The sequence below is a fragment of the Gopherus evgoodei genome, chromosome 9 (genome assembly GCF_007399415.2).
Source record: "Gopherus evgoodei ecotype Sinaloan lineage chromosome 9, rGopEvg1_v1.p, whole genome shotgun sequence".
In the NCBI taxonomy this organism is placed as follows: Eukaryota; Metazoa; Chordata; order Testudines; family Testudinidae; genus Gopherus; species Gopherus evgoodei.
The window spans coordinates 28,862,535-28,884,938 of record NC_044330.1 but is presented as its reverse complement, the minus strand read 5'-3'; the positions used below and the strand labels follow the sequence as shown (position 1 = coordinate 28,884,938).

Below are 22,404 nucleotides of genomic sequence, written 5' to 3'. Positions count from 1 at the left end.
AAACTGAATTACAAAACTATAGGCAATGGGATAGATTCAAGCCTGGCATAAGGTTTCTTCAGTTGAATTACATCAGGGATGAATTTGGTCAGATATTAGCCAGTTCACTTGACGATTTCACATGATGTGTGTACATGTAAGTATCTTTATCCTTTCTCCAGTGTTAATCTGAGGTAATAGGGCAAGGACTATCATTTGGATGGGGACTTCTTATTCTGTGGTCCACACTTTTTAACAGATAGTCTCATGGACCAACCTCTCCTCTCCACAGACAATTATTCAGCACCATCTCCCCTGCCATTAGTGCCTGTGCAGACTTTCTCTCCTGTCTTCAACCACATAAGTTCGCTGTTGCACCTACAGCAATTGCTTACATGGAAAATTAATATTAGGAAGATATTTAATATTGTAACTTAGTAGGTTTGAATAAGAAACTCAGACAGCTCTCTGTAAGCCACAGTATGCTCTCTGTGGAGCGCCAGTGTTCTGTGGTCATTGATTTATATGAATATTCTCTGACAACAGGGAACAGCCAATATACAATTATGCCTTCTGTAAATGCTGCAGTATTCTATGTTTGGTGAAGGGTGATGGGTCAGAGGTTCTATTCCCCATAGTGGCAAGCTGTTCGTCTAATTTCACTTTGTTTTCTATCCCACCATAAAGTTCCTTGGTTTACAGGGAGCACTGACCGCAACATCTGGAGTTAGTTTAACATTTTCCCCCCTAGGACCCAGTTTTCAGTAGCTTTGTATCTTTGCCAAACTCACTGTTCAAATTTAAAAAAAAAAAAAAAGTGATACAAGATCTGTGCCTCAGATTGATTTTTTTTTTTAAGAAGGTTACAGCAAAAGTGCTTTAGCCATTTCTCAGAATAAGATTGGTAAAACAACCTATTTTTCTCTAATGCTAAATTTGTAAAAAGAAATGGTTGTATCTCCATGCGGTGGAGCAGGACTTGGCATTTGATGGGGGTTGCTTGGGGGCAGAGAGGTGCTTTTTACTCTTTATCAAATATATCTTGAAAAAGAGCTCTGTGTAGCTCAAGAGCTTGTCTTTCTCACCAACAGAAGTTGGTCCAGTGAGAGAAATTCTCAGCCCAAGTTTCTATGTGCAGCCTGCATTGAGCATTCTCTAGCTCTAGGGAATTCCTACATGTCAACAGCACTGATCATAGTCCCAGGACCCACTCAGCTTCCAGCTTGCCAGGCACAGAGCTAGAGCTTCGGACAGGATATAGGCACTGTAGCAACAATGTCCTCACCTCTGACCTCAGGGAAGGTCCACTGGGATGGGAGCCCAGGAGGATGCCTTCTGCTGACTGATGGTGTTAATTATGTGTACTTTATAGTCTTCATTAAAGTTTCACACTCCTAAATCAAGGAACAGCCAAGTAGTAATCTTCCCATTCTATAGCTGGGGTAACTGAGACGTTACAGATGGTCGCTTCTGGCAGAGTTGAGAACAGAACCCTATCTCTAGTATGGGAGACATAGGTATTATTCACTCAGTCACACTGTTCTTTAGACAGAAAGCATTCAATTTGTGTGCTTAACTGTGCTGTGTCTACAGCTACTAGCCCACAGTCCACTCCAGAGCTAGAAATAGAACCCAGGTATCCTCAGTCTCAAAGTTTCTCAGATATCTAGCAAATAATTATATAAGTCACTTGCAAACTGTGTGTTGTATTTCCCTCTTGCAGTTGGAATACTGGATCATACTATACTGTTGCTAACAGTTGCTCCTTTTTAAAGTGGTAGAGATCTGTGCTTTGAATCTAGAACTCTGCAGGTGATTCCCAGGGGCGGCTCCAGGCACCAGCACGCTAAGCGCGTGCCTGGGGCAGCAAGCCACGGGAGGCGCTCTGCCGGTAGCCGCGAGGGCGGCAGGCAGGTTGCCTTCGGCGGAATGCCTGTGGAGGGTCCACTGGTCCCGCGGCTTTGGCAGACCTCCCGCAGGTGCGCCGCTGAATCCGCGGGACCGGGGACCTCCCGCAGGCAAGCCGCTGAAGGCAGCCTGCCTGCCGTGCTTGGGGTGGCAAAATACCTAGAGCCACCCCTGATGATTCCTATCAGGTTCAATACGGTTCCAACTTCAGCCGGAAGACAGAAGCTGCGCCACTGCGGACAGCTGAACATAAAAGCTGCCAGTGAATTGCCACCGCTGCCGAAACGCGCGTGCCACCCTAACGGCACATGGACTTCCCCCGCCATCCACGGCGGCAATTCGGTATGCTGCTTGGGGGCAAAACCACACAGACTGCCGCCCATTGCAGATTGCCGCCCCAAGCACCTGCTTGGAATGCTGGTGCCTGGAGCCGGCCCTGTCCCCAGTCATCCCTTGGATCCAACCTTTGGCCCATTCCTCATCTCACCTCTTGCAGGGAGAACAGAGTTCTGTAGCTCAAGTGGTAGGCTATGCTGCAGTACTGAAGGTTCACTGTTCAAACCCTGGTGTTGATACATGATTGGGGAGTGTTACAGTTGCATATAATGAAATTTGTTCTTCCTTTTAAAAATTAACAAACCTCAAATTACATTAAATGTTAAAAGTCAAGCATTCAGAAGTTAGGAAATGTTAGATTTATGGTTACCTGTCCACTTTTAATTTGGCCTCCTTATGTGTATGCATTATGGCAGTTTTTAATTACATACAGGTTCCCTCCCCCACCCCCTAAGATACTGCCTATTAAGTGCATAGGGAAACAGACTTAATGTTTCATGGGCAACATAAATTTAGCATTTCCTGACTTTACAACCTAAATAATTCTTTTTATGTATGCAGTTATTCAGTATTTGTATAACAGTAGCAACTTGAGGCCCCAACTCAGATTGGGACCACATTGTATTAGGTACTGTACCAGCACTTAGTAAAAAATTGTGTTTGCCCTGAAGAGTTTACAGTCTAAACAGGTAAGTCAGACAGAGGCTGAGAGAAAGGAAAGTAACAAAAAGAGTGACTAGAGAGATGTTTGGCAAATGTCATGTTAGTTCCATTTAAAAATAAATAAATATTTAACCAGAACTGATCATACATACTATACAAGTACATAAAATTTTCCATCGCTATTATTTACAGTTATTAAAGATCTGTTAAATGAGTTTATGAAAGCCATAAATCTCATAACAGGTTTGAAACAGGTGGGTTAGTTATTCTTTTCAAAGCTCCATTGGATTTATGGAGGCGGGGGGAAGTGTGATTACCTGAGTGTGACTATTTATGCAAGTAAGGACTATTATTCACTTGAGGGCTTGCAGGCCTCTAGCTTGTATTCTGAACATTTCTAAGAAGGAATTCCTAAAAATGATTGCCTAGCAAAGCAAAAGCAAAACAAAAAAGCCCCCCAAAACAATGAATCAGGAATTTTAAAGGGCAGTTCCTGTTTGAAAAGTGATTCAGCAGAGAAGACTTGCTCCCTCTGGTTATTCAGAGATAAACTTGTTGATTTGGGTGGTTTAAATATGGTTTTACTGGTTTTTAACGTAAAATCAACACGACTATGGAAGAGGGAGCTGAGATCAATTCCTTCTTGCACATCAACAGAATTGTTTTGGAAGGACCAGATTCATAGCTTGTGTAAATTGGTGTAGCTCCGTTAAAGACAATGATATGCATGTTTACGCCAGCTGAGGCTCTAGCTCAGTGTTACAAGTAATAGGTCCAATCAGTTACACCTGGGCAAACCTGAAGACACTAGGGCTGCACAGGTTAGCACAGCAATATGAATAATTATGCCCTATTACTTATTTGTATTATAGTGGCACCCATGGGCTCAGTCATGGATCAAGGTACCATTGTACAAACACATAAAGACAGTACCTGGTCCACAGAGCTTACAGTGTGTGCAGACAAAGATTTCAGGAGTGATTAGATGTTTTGGGTGCACAACTTGACACCTTAAGGAGATGAGATTTTTATAAGACAGGTACCCAGCGCATTCTGAAAATCAAGTTCATGTAATGTGTCAAGTTGGGCACCCAACAAAAAAATCACTAGTCACTTTTAAAACTCCTACCATGGACTTTAAGGTCCTTGTTACCTAAAGCGAGCTTTGTGCTAAAATGTTGGTGCTGAGCAAAAGAAACATAGTAGCGTCTTTTATCCATAGATCTTGAAGTGCTTTACAAAGGTGGCTATCATTATCCCCATTTTACAAATGGCAAAAATAAGTCTCAGGTCACTTCACAACTCAGTGTTTGACTTGGGAAGAGAAGCAAGATCCCCTGACTTTCAGTCATGTGCTCTAGCCACTGGAATGTGTGCCCTAGTGGCTAAAGAACTGTACAATGACTCGGGAGACCTGGCTCTACCACAGGGTTTCTCAAACAGGGGTCGCCGCTTCTGTAGGGAACGGCCCTGGCAGGCCAGGCCGGTGTGTTTACCTGCCCCATCAGCAGGTCCAGCTGATCACGGCTCCCACTGGCTGCGGATCGCTGCTCCAGGCCAATGGGAGTTGCTGGAAGCGGAGGCCAGTACATCCCTTGGCCCGTGCCACTTACAGCAGCTCTTATTGGCCCGGAGCAGCGATCCGCGGCCAGTGGGAGCTGCGATCGGCCAGACCTGCTGACAGGGCAGGTAGATACACCGGCCCGGCCCGCCAGGGGCTTTCCCTACAGAAGCAGTGACCCTTGTTTGAGAAACCCTGTTCGACCACTTGGGCAAGCCACTTTCTCAGTGGCTCAGTTTCCAAATGTGTAAATTGGGGACAATATTGACTTCCTTTGTAAAGCACTTTAAAATCTACTGATGAAAAGTGCTATATTGAAATGTAGGACTGGAAAAGATCCCAGTGGGTCATCTAGTCCATCCCCTCTCCCCTCAAGATGGGGATTTTTTAGGTATACTTAATCCTGCCTCAACACCTGTTTGCTAAATCTGTTCTTAAAAGCCTCCAATGGCAGGGATTTCCCACACCAGTTATTTCTGTGCTGCCTAAATAAATCAACACTTTGGTATTCACTTCTGTCTGTAGACCAACAGTAACTGGTACCTGCAAAAAGATAATTAAAAATGAATGTGTGGATTTTGAGTTTGTTTGTAATTGCTTATAGTTTAGATATTAGCTTAATAATGTGGCACTCGGCCCATTAATTCAAAGAATAGCTGCTGACAGTGAAATCTGTGAAGTATTGTATGAAATATTATGCAGTGGTAAAATACTATAATGATAGGGGCTATAGAAAACTATGGGCATATATACACACAAAAGTTGTACCTCTTTAATTATACGGGTATAGTTACAGCAGTACAACACTCTTTGTGTTGACACTGTTGCACCAGTACAAAGGTGCTTTACACGAGTATAGGTATTTCTATACAGGAAGGGGAATAAGCTTCACGGATGGCACGTTCATACCTATGTAACTGCAGCTACACAAGGGCTTGTATCAGTATAATTATTTCAGTTAAAAAAGAAAAAAGCCACACCTTGTAGCTAAAATATTTATACTGATACAAAATCTGCATGTGGACCAGGCCTAAATAGGAATCATGAATTTATTTTACCTTCTCAATCAGTATATTTAAAACCAGTTAATAGCTAGTGACTTTGGAAGCCTAAAAGTCAACTCAGAAAGGTAGTAATATGAGGCCACCTTTTAATATCTTTCTACAAACTGTTTAAATTAATACTGATTGACAAAAATGAGTGTCAGACTTTTAATGTCTGAGACTTTAAAACTGACTTGGTGGATTTTTGAGGAAAAGTTCTTCCTGAAAAGGTTAAATCTTTTAAGTTGTTACAATATCTAATTTCTGTTTCAAGACAAATCACTGTTTTCAAAATACGACAGTTCTGAAATTTTTTATATTGATTGCTTTGTAAATTATATTTTAGCTGGAAAGTTAAAAACAAAAGCTGAATTGATTTCCTTTGGAATCACTTGACGGGAGTGTTTGATTTCCTTTTAAAATACAGTAACTCCTCACTTAAAGCCGTCCTGGTTAACATTGTTTCATTGCTGATCAGTTAGAGAACATGCTCATTTAGAGTAGTGCAGTGCTTCCTTATAACTTTGTTTGGCAGTCACTTGCTTTATCCAGTGCTTGCAGAAAGAGCAGCCCATTGGAGCTAGCTGGGGGGGGGGGCTTCGAACCAGGGTGGGCTGGCAGCCCCCCATCAGCTCCCCTAAGTTCCCTGTGCGGCAGCCTCCAACAGGCTATCAATTGCCGGACAGCTCAGCTATCCCTCCCTCTACTGCCCTGTGCTGCTCCTGCCCTCTGTCTTGGAGCTGCTTCCGGGAGCCGGGGGCGGCTCCAGGCCCCAGCATGCCTAGTGCATGCTTGGGGCGGCAAGCTGCAGGGGGCGCTCTGCCGGCGCCACGAGGGCGGCAGGCCCGCTCTTCGGCAGCTTGCCTGTGGAGGGTCCGCTGGTCCTGTGGCTTCGGAGGACCTCCCATAGGTCCGCCGAAGCCGCAGGACCAGTGGACCCTCCACAGGCAAGCCGTCGGAGGCAGCCTGCCTGCCGTGCTTGGGGCGGCAAAATGCCTAGAGCTGCCCCTGCCGAGAGCCTCCTGCTTGCTGTGCAAGGAGGAGGGGGAAAAAGGGTTGCTAATGTCAGGGTGTCCTCCTCCCCCCCCGACTCCTTTATCCCTTCTCGGTAAAGCAGGGGGGACACACAACAGGACTCAGGACTGAAGGAGCTTGCTGGCAGCTGCTGTTATCTCAGCTTGCTGATCTACTTAAAGGGCAGTGTACTTAGTGGGATCAGCATACTTAAAGGGGCAATGCGCATCTCTCACACACATGATGTGTCTCTCTGTCTCTCTCTGTCATGCTGTCTTCCTTCCCTCCATTTCTGCTGCCTTGTAGAGTGTGAGGCTAGATTAGCAACAATGTGTTTAACCCTTGAGGACTCAGCCGAGTGTTAGTTCATCATTTAGCAGTAAGGCATTCCCTGGGAAATATCCCACCCTCTTCCACCCTCTGACTTCACCACCTCAACCAAGCTTCACAATCATCATTGCTATGTATAGTAGTATTAAATTGATTGCTTAAAACTTATACTGTGTATATGTGTGATCAAAAATATAGTCTTTTGTCTGATGAAAAAAATTTCCCTGGAACCTACCCCCCGCCCTGTCATAAACAGATAGCTAAGGGTTAATGTCTCTTTCACCTGAAGCACCTGACCAGAGGACCAATCAGGAAACTGGATTTTTTTCAACTCTGGGTGGAGGGAATTTTGTGTCTGAGGTCTTTGTTGTCTGTCTGCCTGCTTTCTCTGAGCTTTGGAGAAGTAGTTTCTGTTTTCTAATCTTCTGTTTCTAAGTGTAAGGACAAAGAGATCAGATAGTAAGTTATATGGTTTCTTTTCTTTGGTATTTGCATGAATATAAGTGCTGGAGTGCTTTGATTTGTATTTTTTGAATAAGGCTGTTTATTCAATATTCTTTTAAGCAATCGACCCTGTATTTTGTCACCTTAATACAGAGAGACTATTTGTATGTATTTTTTCTTCCTTTTTATATAAAGCTTTCTTTTTGAGACCTGTTGGAGTTTTCTTTTCTGGGAAATTTCCGGGAAATTGAGTCTGTACTCACCAGGGAATTGGTGGGAGGAAGAAATCAGGGGGAGATCTGTGTGTGTTGGATTTGCTAGCCTGATTTTGCATTCCCTCTGGGTGAAGAGGAAAGTGCTTTTGTTTCCAGGACTGGGAACGGAGAGGGGGAGTCACTCTGTTTGGATTCACAGAGCTTGGGTCTGTGTATCTCTCCAGGAGCACCTGGAGGGGGGAAGGGAAAAAGGATTATTTCCCTTTGTTGTAAGACTCAAGGGATTTGGGTCTTGGGGTCCCCAGGGAAGGTTTTTCAGGGGGACCAGAGTGCCCCAAAACACTCTAATTTTTTGGGTGGTGGCAGCAAGTACCAGGTCCAAGCTGGTAGCTAAGCTTGGAGGTTTTCATGCTAACCCCCATATTTTGGACGCTAAGGTCAAAATCTGGGACTAGAGTTATGACATGGTGTGCAGCGGTTACGGGATAGACAGAATCCAGAAGCCAGTAGAAATATTTTATTTTTCTTTTCTCTGCTAGGGGCTTTTTAGCAGAGAGAAACAGTTTGGTTTTAAAAGGGAACCAGAGAGAATTTTTTTTTCTGCTCTCTCTGGCAGTTTGTGGCTTGCATATTAAGCAAGAAGCCATTAAGGAGCTGTTACAGGTCTTTTGTCATGCAATAGCCCTCCCATTAGGAGGCAAGTACCAGCACTATATCATGCAAATAAAGTGGTTTTTCTAGTTTACGCTAGAGGGAGAAAGGAAAAAAAAAAACAAAAAAAAATTGTTGCTAGGCAGACCCCAGGAGGCAACAGAGCCTGCAGTTCAGAAGATAAACACCAGAGGGCACCCCAACACAACAAAACAGGAACCATGACTTCTAAGGCAAAAATTGAGGCCGAAGAACAAGTCAGAGAAGCTGAACACAGGCGACAACTGGAAATAAAACAAACAGAGATGGAAATAAGAGAGAGAGAAAGAGAGGCAGCCTACCAAAGAGAACAGGCAGCCAAAGAGGTGGCCCACAGAAGGAAGCAAGAAGAAGAAGAGGAGGCCCACCGCCGAGACATGGAAAAACACCAAAAAGAAATGGAAAAACAACAAAAAGAAATGGAAAAACAACAAAAAGAGAATGAAGAGAAGGAAAAACAGAGAAAACATGAACTGGACTTGGCAAAAGCTGGGCTGCATGTGCCAGCCAACCCTAACAACCCGGCCCCAATTATTGCTCCACAGCACAGGAAATTTCCCACCTACAAGGCAGGTGATGACACCGAGGCCTTCTTGGAAAATTTTGAAAGAGCCTGTCTTGGGTACAGCATCCCCGAAGACCAGTACATGGTAGAATTGAGGTCACAGCTCAGTGGACCTTTAGCAGAGGTGGCAGCTGAAATGCCTAAGCAGCAAATGAATGACTATAAACTTTTTCAAACCAAGGCCAGATACAGAATGGGGATAACCCCATATCATGCCCGTCGGCGCTTCAGAACCCAAAAGTGGAAACCAGATGTGTCATTTCCCAAACACGTCTACTACGTTGCAAAAAAACTATGAGGCCTGGATAACAGGACACAAGGTTCAAACCTTGGAAGAACTGCACCTCCTCATACAAATGGAGCAGTTCTTGGATGGTGTTCCTGAAAACATCACACGGTACATACAAGATGGAAAACCCAAAGATCTCGCTGAGGCGGGGGAGATTGGAGCCAAATGGATGGAAGTGGCAGAAAGCAAGAAAGATACTGTCAAGGGGAACGATTACCCCAGGAGGCACACAGACCATAAACCCTACAACCGAGGACAGCCAAAGACCCCACATACCACCCAAGTAAAGCCACAGACGCCCTACTCTTCCACCTCACCAGTCTCCAGTAACTCACCTCGGCCCAGTGACCCATCCGATGGAAGATGCTTTAAGTGTAATGAACTGGGACATATCAAGGCCAACTGTCCAAAGAACACCCTGCGAGTGCAATTCATTACACCACCATCACACCAAAGATCCCCAGGCCCGGATGCCTCTCAAATACCCTTGGAGCGAAGGGAAAATTTGAGAGTGGGCGTAAAGAAGGTTACTGCGTGGAGAGACATGGGGGCACAAGTGTCAGCTATCCACCAATCCTTCGTTGACCCCAAATTCATCAACCCAAAGGCCAAAGTTACAATTTACCCCTTCATGTCACAAGCTGTAGACTTGCCTACAGCTCAACTGCCTGTCCAGTACAAAGGCTGGTCAGGAATGTGGACTTTTGCAGTCTATGACAATTATCCTATCCCCATGCTACTGGGGGAAGACTTGGCCAACCAGGTGAGGCGGGCCAAGAGAGTGGGAATGGTTACACGTAGCCAAACCAGGCAAGCTTCCAGACCGATTCCTGTTCCTGAGCCGTCCACAGATACCCCGTCTGTGTTACCAGAGACCCAGACAGAGGTAGTGGATCCAGATTCCATGCCAACCACCGAAACAGCCACAACACCTCCAGTCCCAGGCCCGGAACTGGAACAGCAACCAGCACCAGCACGTGCAACCACATCTTCAAACTCAAAGCCAGAGGGCGCCAGTGAGCCAAAACTGGCAGAAGCAACAGACAGCCATATCCAAAAGGCTCAGCCAGAGCCTGAAATAACCTCAGGTGCACCAGCGGAGAGCGGTTCACCAGCAACGGAAACCACCCCATCACCTACATTGCTTCCAGAGGGACCAAGCCCAGGTCCACAGTCTGAGGAAGAACTGGTGACCCCAGCCTCAAGAGAACAGTTCCAGACTGAGCAGGAAGCAGATGACAGCCTTCAGAAAGCGTGAGCGGCGGCACGGAGCACCCCACCGCCTCTCAGCTCTTCTAATCGATCCCAGTTTGTTATAGACCAAGGACTTTTATACAAGGAGATTCTTTCTGGTGGACACCGGGAAGAATGGCAGCCACAAAAACAGTTGGTGGTTCCAGCTAAGTACCGGGAAAAGCTCTTAAGCTTAGCCCATGATCATCCCAGTGGCCATGCTGGGGTGAACAGAACCAAGGACCGGTTGGGGAAGTCCTTCCACTGGGAGGGGATGGGCAAGGACGTTGCCAAGTATGTCCGGTCTTGTGAGGTGTGCCAAAGAGTGGGAAAGCCTCAAGACCAGGTCAAGGCCCCTCTCCAGCCACTCCCCATAATTGAGGTCCCATTTCAGCGAGTAGCGGTGGATAGTCTGGGTCCTTTCCCAAAAAAGGCACCCAGAGGAAAGCAGTACGTACTGACTTTAGTGGACTTTGCTACCCGATGGCCGGAAGCAGTAGCTCTAGGCAACACCAGGGCTAACACTGCGTGCCTGGCCCTAACAGACATCTTTGCCAGGGTAGGTTGGCCCTCCGATATCCTTACAGATTCAGGGTCTAATTTCCTGGCAGGGACCATGGAAAAACTGTGGGAAACTCATGGGGTGAATCACTTGGTTGCCACCCCCTACCACCATCAAACCAATGGCCTGGTGGAAAGGTTCAATGGAACTTTGGGGGCCATGATACGAAAATTCATCAACGAATTCTCCAATAATTGGGACCTAGTGTTGCAGCAGTTGCTGTTTGCCTACAGGGCTGTACCACATCCCAGTTTAGGGTTTTCACCGTTTGAACTTGTGTATGGTCACGAGGTTAAGGGACCATTACAGTTGGTGAAGCAGCAATGGGAGGGGTTTATGCCTTCTCCAGGAACTAACATTCTGGACTTTGTAAGCAACCTACAAAGCACCCTCCGACACTCTTTAGCCCTTGCTAGAGAGAACCTCAAGAATGCTCAGGAAGAGCAAAAGGCCTGGTATGACAGACATGCCAGAGAACGTTCCTCCACCCTGGAACGTCTGCAGCGGCGACAAATCAAGGAGCTGTGCACTAGCTTCGCCCCATTGTTCTCAGCCACCCCAGGATGGACTGAACGGGCATACCACTCCATTGACACAGGTAATGCTCACCCAATCAGAACCCCACCCTACCGGGTGTCTCCTCATGCCCAAGCTGCTATAGAATGGGAGATCCAGAACATGCTACAGATGGGTATAATCCGCTCATCTACCAGTGCATGGGCATCTCCAGTGGTTCTGGTACCCAAACCAGATGGGGAAATACGCTTTTGCGTGGACTACCATAAGCTAAATGCGGTAACTCGTCTGGACAACTATCCAGTGCCACGCACCGATAAGCTATTGGAGAAGTTGGGACGTGCCCAGTTCATCTCTACAATAGACTTAACCAAGCGGTACTGGCAAGTACCGCTAGATGAACCTGCCAAGGAGAGGTCAGCATTCGTCACCCATGCGGGGGTGTATGAATTCAATGTCCTTCCTTTTGGCCTTCGAAATGCACCGCCACCTTCCAGAGGCTGGTAGATGGTCTACTAGCTGGACTGGGAGAATTTGCAGTTGCCTACCTCGATGATGTGGCCATTTTTTCAGACTCCTGGCCCGAACACCTACTACACCTGGAAAAGGTCTTTGAGCACATCAGGCAGGCCGGACTACTGTTCAGGCCAAAAAGTGTCAAATAGACCAAAACAGAGTGACTTACCTGGGGCACCAGGTGGGTTGAGGAACCATAAACCCCCTACAGGCCAAGGTGGATGCTATCCAAAAGTGGCCTGTCCCAAGGTCAAAGAAACAGGTCCAATCCTTCTTAGGCTTGGCCGGATACTACAGGCGATTTGTACCACACTACAGCCAAATTGCTGCCCCACTGACCGACCTGACCAAAAAGACCCAGCCAAATGCAGTTAAGTGGACTGATGAGTGTCAAAAGGCCTTTACTCAACTTAAGGCAACGCTCATGTCTGACCCTGTGCTCAGGGCCCTGGATTTTGACAAACCATTCCTAGTAACCACGGATGCATCTGAGCGTGGTATAGGAGCAGTGCTCATACAGGAAGCAACAGATCACAACTTCCATCCTGTCGTGTTTCTCAGCAAGAAACTGTCTGAGAGGGAAAGTCACTGGTCAGTCAGTGAAAAGGAATGCTACGCCATTGTGTATGCCCTGGAAAAGCTATGCCCATATGTTTGGAGATGGCGGTTCGAACTACAAACTGACCATGCTGCACTAAAGTGGCTTCATACTGCCAAGGGGAACAACAAGAAACTTCTTCGTTGGAGTTTAGCTCTCCAAAATTTTGATTTTGAAATTCAGCACATCACAGGAGCTTCTAACAAAGTAGCTGATGCACTCTCCCGTGAGAGTTTCCCAGAATTCAGTAGTTAAAAAGTGTTCTTAAAATGTAGAAGTCTGTTAGTTATATACTTAGTAGTATATGTAAGGTGCATGTGTTGTAGTAATCTGTTTATTTTAAAGTTCTAGAAGGAAATCGCCGCCAGTGAGCTTCCCCACTGTCTGCAATTTGGGGGGCGTGTCATAAACAGATAGCTAAGGGTTAATGTCTCTTTCACCTGAAGCACCTGACCAGAGGACCAATCAGGAAACCGGATTTTTTTCAACTCTGGGTGGAGGGAATTTTGTGTCTGAGGTCTTTGTTGTCTGTCTGCCTGCTTTCTCTGAGCTTTGGAGAAGTAGTTTCTGCTTTCTAATCTTCTGTTTCTAAGTGTAAGGACAAAGAGATCAGATAGTAAGTTATATGGTTTCTTTTCTTTGGTATTTGCATGAATATAAGTGCTGGAGTGCTTTGATTTGTATTTTTTGAATAAGGCTGTTTATTCAATATTCTTTTAAGCAATCGACCCTGTATTTTGTCACCTTAATACAGAGAGACCATTTGTATGTATTTTTTCTTCCTTTTTATATAAAGCTTTCTTTTTGAGACCTGTTGGAGTTTTCTTTTCTGGGAAATTTCCGGGAAATTGAGTCTGTACTCACCAGGGAATTGGTGGGAGGAAGAAATCAGGGGGAGATCTGTGTGTGTTGGATTTGCTAGCCTGATTTTGCATTCCCTCTGGGTGAAGAGGAAAATGCTTTTGTTTCCAGGACTGGGAACGGAGAGGGGGAGTCACTCTGTTTGGATTCACAGAGCTTGGGTCTGTGTATCTCTCCAGGAGCACCTGGAAGGGGGAAGGGAAAAAGGATTATTTCCCTTTGTTGTGAGACTCAAGGGATTTGGGTCTTGGGGTCCCCAGGGAAGGTTTTTCAGGGGGACCAGAGTGCCCCAAAACACTCTAATTTTTTGGGTGGTGGCAGCAAGTACCAGGTCCAAGCTGGTAGCTAAGCTTGGAGGTTTTCATGCTAACCCCCATATTTTGGACGCTAAGGTCCAAATCTGGGACTAGAGTTATGACGCCCCCATTTACATTAATTATTATGGGGAAATTGGATTCACTTAACATAGTTTTGCTTAAAGTCGCATTTTTCAGGAACGTAACTAAAATGTAAAGTGAGGAGTTTCTATAAGAATATGTATTGTATGCATGACCACTGCTTAATACCAACAGTAAGTTGCTTGGATAGCTTGCATATTGTCTGTGTTTTCATTGTTCCTGTCAATTAAGAATAACCATAAAATCTCTTAAAATATTCCTTTGAAAGACAATGTTTTAGCTAATCTAAACAGATGTTAGTTTGCTCTGATCAATAGGAGACTAATAAATATTTTAGGAAAAAATATCTGCTACATGCCATGATTATTTATTTTGTTTTGTTTTATTTACAGATATTTAATTTAAAATGCTGTTGTCAATAGGAATGTTAATGTTGTCTGCCACTCAGATCTACACCATCCTGACAGTTCAGCTGTTTGCTTTCCTAAACCTTTTGCCTGTGGAGGCAGACATTTTAGCGGTATGTGTAATAAATGTTTTTACATGCAAATGAATGGGAATTTCTTTCAGATTTTTCTACTTATACATCATATCATGCGATACATTTTAAAACATTATCAGTGCAAAGTTAATAGTGCCTATATATTTTACCAATTACATCAAGTGTAGACTCATAGACTGTAGGACTGGAAGGGACCTCGAGAGGTCATCGAGTCCAGTCCCCTGCCCTCATGGCAGGACCATTTTTGTATTCAAAAATAAATGGTATACTTTTTTCAGAGAAGGTTAGGGTTAGAGTTAGGTGCTGATATCTCTTTGAAATTCAGTGTGAGTAAGACACCTAACCTCCCTTCAGATCTCCTGAAAGTCCCAGCCAAAATATGTAGGGCCATCTCATGCCATAGATCTTTAAAAAGAACTCCCCACTGATTTAATTTAATGGTCAAAATAAGTAGATAGCTAGCAGACCATAATACATTCTACAATCAAGAACTTTTACAAGTTTAGGGTTTTATGCAGAAAACTGAAAATCTGCCAAGATTATTAGAGACTTGTATGGTACCCATCCACTAGGGCAATAGCCAAAAAAAAGTCACAGGGAACAGGAAAGTGTGGCTTGTGCAGTTTTAGAGCTGTTATGCAATGTTGCATATGTTGACTCTCAGCTTCCACAAAAAGAAAACATTTTAGAACGTAACTGTTTAAACTGAGTATCTTTACTCACTTCCCTGTGAACTAAAATCTTTGTAGGGTGTTAAGGATTCCCTCCCTGGAGACACTTTAAAAAGCTGGTTCATTTCAAAGTGAAGAAAATCCACTCTTCAGAAGCATGTTCATGAGGCATAGCAAGATGTATCCTTTGCTCAAATATCAGAGGGGTAGCTGTGTTAGTTTGGGTCTGTAAAAAGCAACAAAGAGTCCTGTGGCACCTTATAGACTGACAGATGTATTGGAGATAAGCTTTGGTGGGTGAATACCCACTTCGTCAGACGCATGTACACCCACGAACACTTATGCTCTAATACATCTGTTAGTCTGTAAGGTGCCACAGGACTCTTTGTTCCCTTTGCTCAAAGTGCGCTTTGGCTACAGCCAGATTTTTGCAAAACTAGGTTAACAGTGCCTGAATTGGAGGAGAGGTTCTCCCAACATTTCATGGAATTCATCTTACTTTCTTGTTGTTAAATCATTTCCAATAAAGGAAGACTCTAGAGAACTTTATGAGTTTATTACATGGAATAAAGCTCTTCTACCTGACATACTACATCAGATTGGGTTGGGTAATATGTGGATGAAAGAACAGCAGAAAACCCCTAGGGACCGGAATCAGCAGTGTTTATGATTCATTGGTATAGTGCTAGGAGGCACTATGTATAGTACATTTTTGCCCTAAAGAATATGAGTTTTTTTGTTACAGATCTGATTTTCTTTTATATTTATGTTTAGTATAACTTTGAAAATGGAACTCAGACATTTGATGATCTGCCTGCAAGGTTTGGCTACAGACTGCCAACTGAAGGCTTGAAGGTAAGAAGCAGCATCTCTGAATACACAAAGTATAAGCTAAAACAAAATTGTTAGAATGTATTTTTTGTTCTGTGTTGAAAATAACTTTGTCAACACTAGCTTAAAGATAGATTTATAATTTTCACAGATATACTTTAATAGTGGACTAAAAGAGGATGTATGATGGGGTACCATCCTTAAGCACACTCCCTTCTGTTCATGCAGGAACACAGCCCCTCACCTCCCTGTTGGTGCTTGCAATCATTTACTCTGACCCAGATACTGAGAACAAGTCCTTTGGTGGATTCAATTTATTAACTTTTCTAGAGTACAAAGGATCCTCCTTTTTGCCCCTCAAGTCCAACCTTTCATTTCGCTCCAGGGCGAATGATGACAAGCATCCCATGAGTTCTCCAGCCCTCCTCCTGGGTCCTGTGTACTATAAGCCAGGTAGATTTACCTTCCTTGTATCCAGCCCATTTCCTGGATCCCAATAGGATCCAGCGGTTCCACAGCCGTCTTCTTGGGCCTGTGTTCATTCAGAGCTTCTAGCTCTGCACTGGGAAAGCTTAGTAGGCAGCCCTCATTTCTATCCACTCCTTTCCCTGGGAGCCTGCTTTCTGTGGGAGCACACCCTTCAACTGAGACCCGGTAGCCTTTTCAGATCCAGATGCTCATTACTCAATAAGCTGCCCCCCAGCCAACTAGGCAGTTAATTGCTTACAGGTGGGTTTATTCTCCTTAGAGAAGCCCATCATAGGTGGATTGGGCCATGACTCCCCTTAAAGGGGCCAGCCATCTCATGACAGGATGCATCTGTTAGTCTTGTTTATATAGGAAAAATATGATGGTCTACCATATAGCAAAGTCCTACAGCTCACACCGGGTTTTTTTGGATATAGCATGGACCCCATCTTGCAAGGTATTGAGCTCAAATACTATCCTGGCCTATAGAAAATGTGGTTGTCAAAAAAATAGCCTGAGTGGCTATATTGTACTACTTTACTTTGTTTTTATGATAAAGCCCTTCATGTTTATTTTAGTGATAAGTAAGCTTCTTGTACTCAAATATTCATTGCACTCGTCCCTATCTGAGGTACATATTAAAGGATGTCTGCAATAGATGTGCACTGATTAAAGTGTACATTTAAACAGATCCTGGAACTATGCAGACATGAATCTAGTATCCTTGTATTTCTGTCCTACACTATACTACCACTGAATGCTTATTATAACTGAATTTAGCTGGGCAGGAAAAAGGTTGCTGCTACAGAGCTGTGCATTAAGTTATCTTTATAAGTTATAAAGGCTGAAATTATGGAGCTGAGTTCACAAACAGACTCTGACAACCCACTTTCATAAAGAGACAGAATATCTGCAGAGACATAGTTCTTTCTAGATGAGTTCAGGCAGACTCTTCATCAAGCTTGATGATGAACTTAGCAGATGGGTAATTGTAGGAGTGCACCTGCAACTAGACCTGAAAAAAAATACTTTTGACTGACACCTTACCTTCTACAAAAGTGTAATCTGGGAGCAGGCACACCTGATGATGGAAGACTGAATACAGAATGCAGAGGGGTTGGTCATAAAGCTATGAACTAGCATGTATTCCGAGTGCAAGCATTCCATAATCTGAATGTATGCAGAGCATATCACTAAATAGGTACAGGCTCCACGAAGAGGCTGGCTTTTAGTGTCCTCCACCTGGCGAATCATAGAACTGGAAGGGATCTCAAGAGGTCAGCTAGTCCAGCCCCCTGCACTCAAGGCAGGACTAAGTATTATCTATACCATCTCTGACAGGTGTTTGTCCAACCTGCTCTTAAAAATCTCCAATGATGGAGATTCCACAACCTCCCAAGGCAATTTATTCCAGGGTTTAACCACCCTGACAGTTAGGAATTTTTTCCTAATGTTCAACCTAAACTGCCCTTGCTGCAATTTAAGCCAACTGCTTCTTGTCCTATTCTCGGAGATTAAGAAAAATAATTTTTCTCCCTCCTCCTTGTAACAACCGTTTAGGTACTTGAAAACTATTATGATGTCCCCTCTCAGTCTTCTCTTCTCCAGACTAAGAGAACCTAATTTTTTCAGTCTTCCCTCATAGGCCATGTTTTCTAGACCTTTAACCATTTTTGTTGCTCTTCTCTGGACTTTCTCCAATTTGTCCACATCTTTCCTGAAATGTGGCGCCCAGAACTGGACACCATACTCCAGTTGAGGCCTAATCAGCGTGGAGTAGAGAAGAAAAATTTCTTCTCATGTCTTACAGTACTCCTGCTAATATATTCCAGAATGATGTTTGCTTTTTTTGCAGCAGCGTTACACTGTTGACTCATATTTATCTTGTGATCCACTATGACCCCGAGATCCCTTTCTACAGTACTCCTTCCTAGACAGTCATTTCCCATTTTGTATGTGTGTAACTGATTGAAGAGAAAGGGAAGTGATCTCACTGGAACTATTCGAAGTATGAGTCCTACTAATAAAGTCACTTAGGCTACGTCTTCACTACCTGCCGTGTCGGGGGGTAGCAATCGATTCCTTGGGGATCGATATATCGTGTCTCATCTAGATGCGATATATCGATCCCCGAATGCGCTTATATCGATTCCGGAACTCCACCAACCCCAACAGAGTTGCGGAGTTGACATGGGGAGCCGCGCACATCGATCCCACGCCGTGAGGACGGTGAGTAATTCGATCTTAGATACTTCGACTTCAGCTACGTTATTCACATAGCTGAAGTTGCATATCTGAGATCGATTTTCCCCCGTAGTGTAGACCATTCCTAAGTGTTACAGAGTATAGGGCAAAATGCACTTGGTCCCTGGGCAGGTGTGCAACCAGAGTGGAGGCAAGAGGACACAATGAAGAAGGGAGGAGAGGGGAAGAAGAGGGTAAAGGAAACCTCTGCATAGTACCTAGATTCAGTGAAAGTCTTGATGCTCAGAACTGCAGAAGAAAGCATCCATGGTAGTGTTAATACTACCTCAGAAGGGATTAGGACTGCATCACCCATATGCCCATCTTTGTTCTGCTTCTGCTGAGAGAGTGCATACTGTTCCTTCTCAAGTCCACCAAAGGCACAATATGAAATAATCCTAAAAGCAAGAATAAGCATTAGACTTCTTTAATCTTAATTTAAAATCTGAGACTGAATTATACAGAAAGCTGTAGTTCCTTGTGTTTCAATGTTATTTCAGACCAGTGTGATGCAACGGATGCTGTGGTGTGAATGATGATAACTCAGTAAAATAACCAGGACCACAGCCACTAAAAGCTTCATATACAAGTTTAAAAACTGATACGATTTTTAAGAGGCTAGTGCAAAAATTAATTTAGGACTAATATTTTGAGATAATTCACTGCTCGTGTAAATTTGAGCTGCAGCATCTGATATGAGTTATATTCTGTGATCAGCAGAGAGGAAGCCCTACAGAAAGAGAATCATAGTAATCTGATCTTGTGGGGGGGTGGGGAAGAGAAGTCACTAATTTCCATACCGAGATGTGGCCCTCAGACTAAAAAATTTGCCCACCTCAGATCTAGAGCATAATTGAGCCATGAGCAACAGCACCACAGGGTATAAGAAACAAATCTTAGGGTTCATTCCTGCTCTCCTGATGTCAGTGACAAACATCCCATGGATTCAAATAAATACAGGATTGGGCCCTATGTTAGACAAACTTATCACAGAATCATAGGAGTGGAAGGGACTTCAAGAGGTCATCTAGTCCGGTCCCCTGCACTCCTGGCAGGACTGAGTATATCTAGACCATCTCTGACTGGTGTTTATCTACTGCTCCTAAAATCCCCAATGATGGAGATTCCACAGCCTCCCTAGGCAATTTATTCCAGTGCTTACCCACCCCGACAGGAAGTTTTTCCTAATGTCCAACCTAAACCTCCCTGCTGCATTCTAAGCCCATGCTTCTTGTCCTGTCCTTCGTGGTTAAGAACAACAATTTTTCTCCCTTCTCCTTGTAATAACCTTGTCAAGGTTCCTTCCTGTTGCGTGCCTGGCTGCTCGGCAAGGACGAGGCCCACACACACAGGTGGATTAATTGGCTTTAATGAAGGTTAAGTGACACACCCGCAACGGGGACTCCAAGCGTTGCTGCCACTGGGATGGGGAACCCAGCGCACGAAAAGCTCCGCCTGGTGCGAAGTCCAACACGCAACCACTGGCCCACAGCAATTATAGCATCATGCTATACCATGCAAAGCAGCACATACACATGCGATTGGGGGCTTTTCAACAGCCATGGCTGGCCCCGCCTCCCGGCCTCTGGCCAGGGGCTTTCTGCAGTTCCTCAAAACACTGGGGCTTCCCACACAGGGCAATTCTAACCAGTTACAAGCAGCGTCTGCTAGCATACTGTGTCCGCTAATAACCTTTTTTTGAGAAAGCGCAAGCCCTAACTAGGCCGTGACAAAGTCTTCCGGGGTCCCCTACACTTCCCCACTCTGAACTTTAGGGTACAAAAGTGGGGACCTGCATGGATACTTCTAAGCTTAATTACTAGCTTAGATCTGGTAACTCTGCCACCATCCAGATATTTCAGTGTCTGGAGCACTTCTTGTCCCCCCCCCCCCAAACCTTCCCTTCCCTGGGCAGCCTTGAGAGGCTTCACCAATTCCCTGGTGAACACAGATCCAAACCCCTTGGATCTTAAAACAAGGAGAAATTAACCATCCCCCCTCCTTTCCCCCACCAATCCCTGGTAAGTCCAGATCCAATCCCCTTGTATATTAAAACAAGGAAAAATCAATCAGGTTCTTAAAAAGAAAGCTTTTAATTAAAGAAGAAAGGTAAAAATCATCTCTGTAAAATCAAGATGGAAAATACTTTACAGGGTAATCAAATTCGTATAGCCCAGAGGAACCCCCTCTAGCCTTAGGTTCAAAGTTACAGCAAACAGAGATAAAATCCTCTCCGCAAAAAAGGACATTTACAAGATGAGAAAACAAAAATAAAACTAATCCGCCTTGCCTGGCTGTTACTTACAATTTTGAAACATGTGAGACTGGTTTAGAAAGATTTGGAGAGCCTGGATGGACGTCTGGTCCTTCTTAGTCCCAAGAGCGAATAACACCCAAAACAAAAAGCACAAACAAAGACTTCCCTCCACCAAGATTTGAAAGTATCTTGTCCCCTTATTGGTCCTCTGGTCAGGTGTCAGCCAGGTTTACTGAGCTTCTTAACCCTTTACAGGTAAAAGAGCCATTCACCCTTAACTATCTGTTTATGACAAACCTTTTGAAAACTGTTATCATGTCCCCTTTCAGTCTTCTCTTTTCTAGACTAAACAAACCCAATTTTTTCAATCTTCCCTAACAGGTCATATTTTCTAGATCTTTAATTATTTTTGTTGCTCTTCTTTGGACTTTCTCCCATTTGTTCACATCTTTCTTGAAACGTGGTGCCCAGAATGGACAATACTTCAACTGAGGCCTAATCAGCATGAAGTAGAGTGGAAGAATTACTTCTCATGTCTTACAGTACTCCTGCTAATACATTCCAGAATGATGTTGCTTCTTTTGCAACAGTGTTACATTGTTGATTCATATTTAGCTTGTGGTCCGCTATGAGTCCCCAGGTCCCTTTCCACAGTACTTCCTACGCAGTCATTTCCCATTTTGTATGTGTGCAACTGATTGTTCCTTCTTAAGTGGGGTACTTTGCGTTTGTCCTTATTGAATTTCATCCTATTTACTTCAGACCATTTATCCAGTTTTTCCAGATCATTTTGAATTAAAATCCTATCCTCCAAAACACTTGCAACCCCTCCCAGATTGGTATCGTCCGCAAACTTTATGCTCTCTGTGCCATTGTCTAAACCACTGATGAAGATATTGAGCAGAACTGACCCAAAACTGATCCCTGCGGGACCCCAATCGTTACGCCCTCCCAGCATGTCTGGAACCACTGATAAATACTCTCTGAGGACTTTTTCCACCAGTTATGTACCCACCTGATAGTAGTTGTATCTAGGTTGCATTTCCTAGTTTGTTTATGAGAAGGTCAAGTCAAGATATACCATGTCTTCCGCTTCTCCCCTCATCCACAGGGCTTGTTTACCCTGTCAAAGTAAGCTATCAGGTTGGTTTGACACAATTTGTTCGGGACAAATCCATACTGACTGTTACTTATAACCTTATCTTTTAGATGTTTGTAAATTGATTGCTTAATTATTTGCTCCATTATCTTTCTGGGTACAGGCTTGATTACTTTAAGAAAACTCCCAACCCCCTAATTACTATGGGCCAGGATGTGGCTAGTCTTTACAGAGCTATACGTGTGGGGAAGGTGCTACTAGGCAGTGAGGAACTTCCTCCCCCCATCACATGGATCTGCTCTGCCCCATCCCTACCCTGCAGTGAAACTAAATATCACAGTTTAGCCTATAGTCAGTGGGTGAAAAAAATGCAGTAGGTGAGTGTGATATAGATTTTAGTACATCATCTGATACAATGTCTGTGAAACTCACACTCCAAATTACTTCACATTGACTTGGATAGGAATGGCTTGTAAACTGGCAGAAGTCTCGGAAACAAAGGGCACTAATAAAGGGTAACATGCCACATTTGCTGGGAGGTACGTAATGGGTCTAGCAGGAATTAATGCTTGCTCCCATCTTATTTAATAAGTTAAAATGAAAGAGCAAGG

At 44.2% G+C, this 22,404-nt stretch overlaps 1 protein-coding gene across 1 annotated transcript in view; it reads left to right on the top strand.

The window, feature by feature from the left end:
- The window catches only part of RNF13 (ring finger protein 13), a 98,512-nt gene that overhangs the window by 1,522 nt on the left and 74,586 nt on the right, over positions 1 to 22,404 (top strand). Inside the window, 2 exon segments of the mRNA XM_030574203.1 lie at positions 14,114 to 14,241; positions 15,669 to 15,749. Of these exon segments, the coding sequence (XP_030430063.1) occupies positions 14,128 to 14,241; positions 15,669 to 15,749 (195 nt within the window). The 5' untranslated portion in view covers positions 14,114 to 14,127.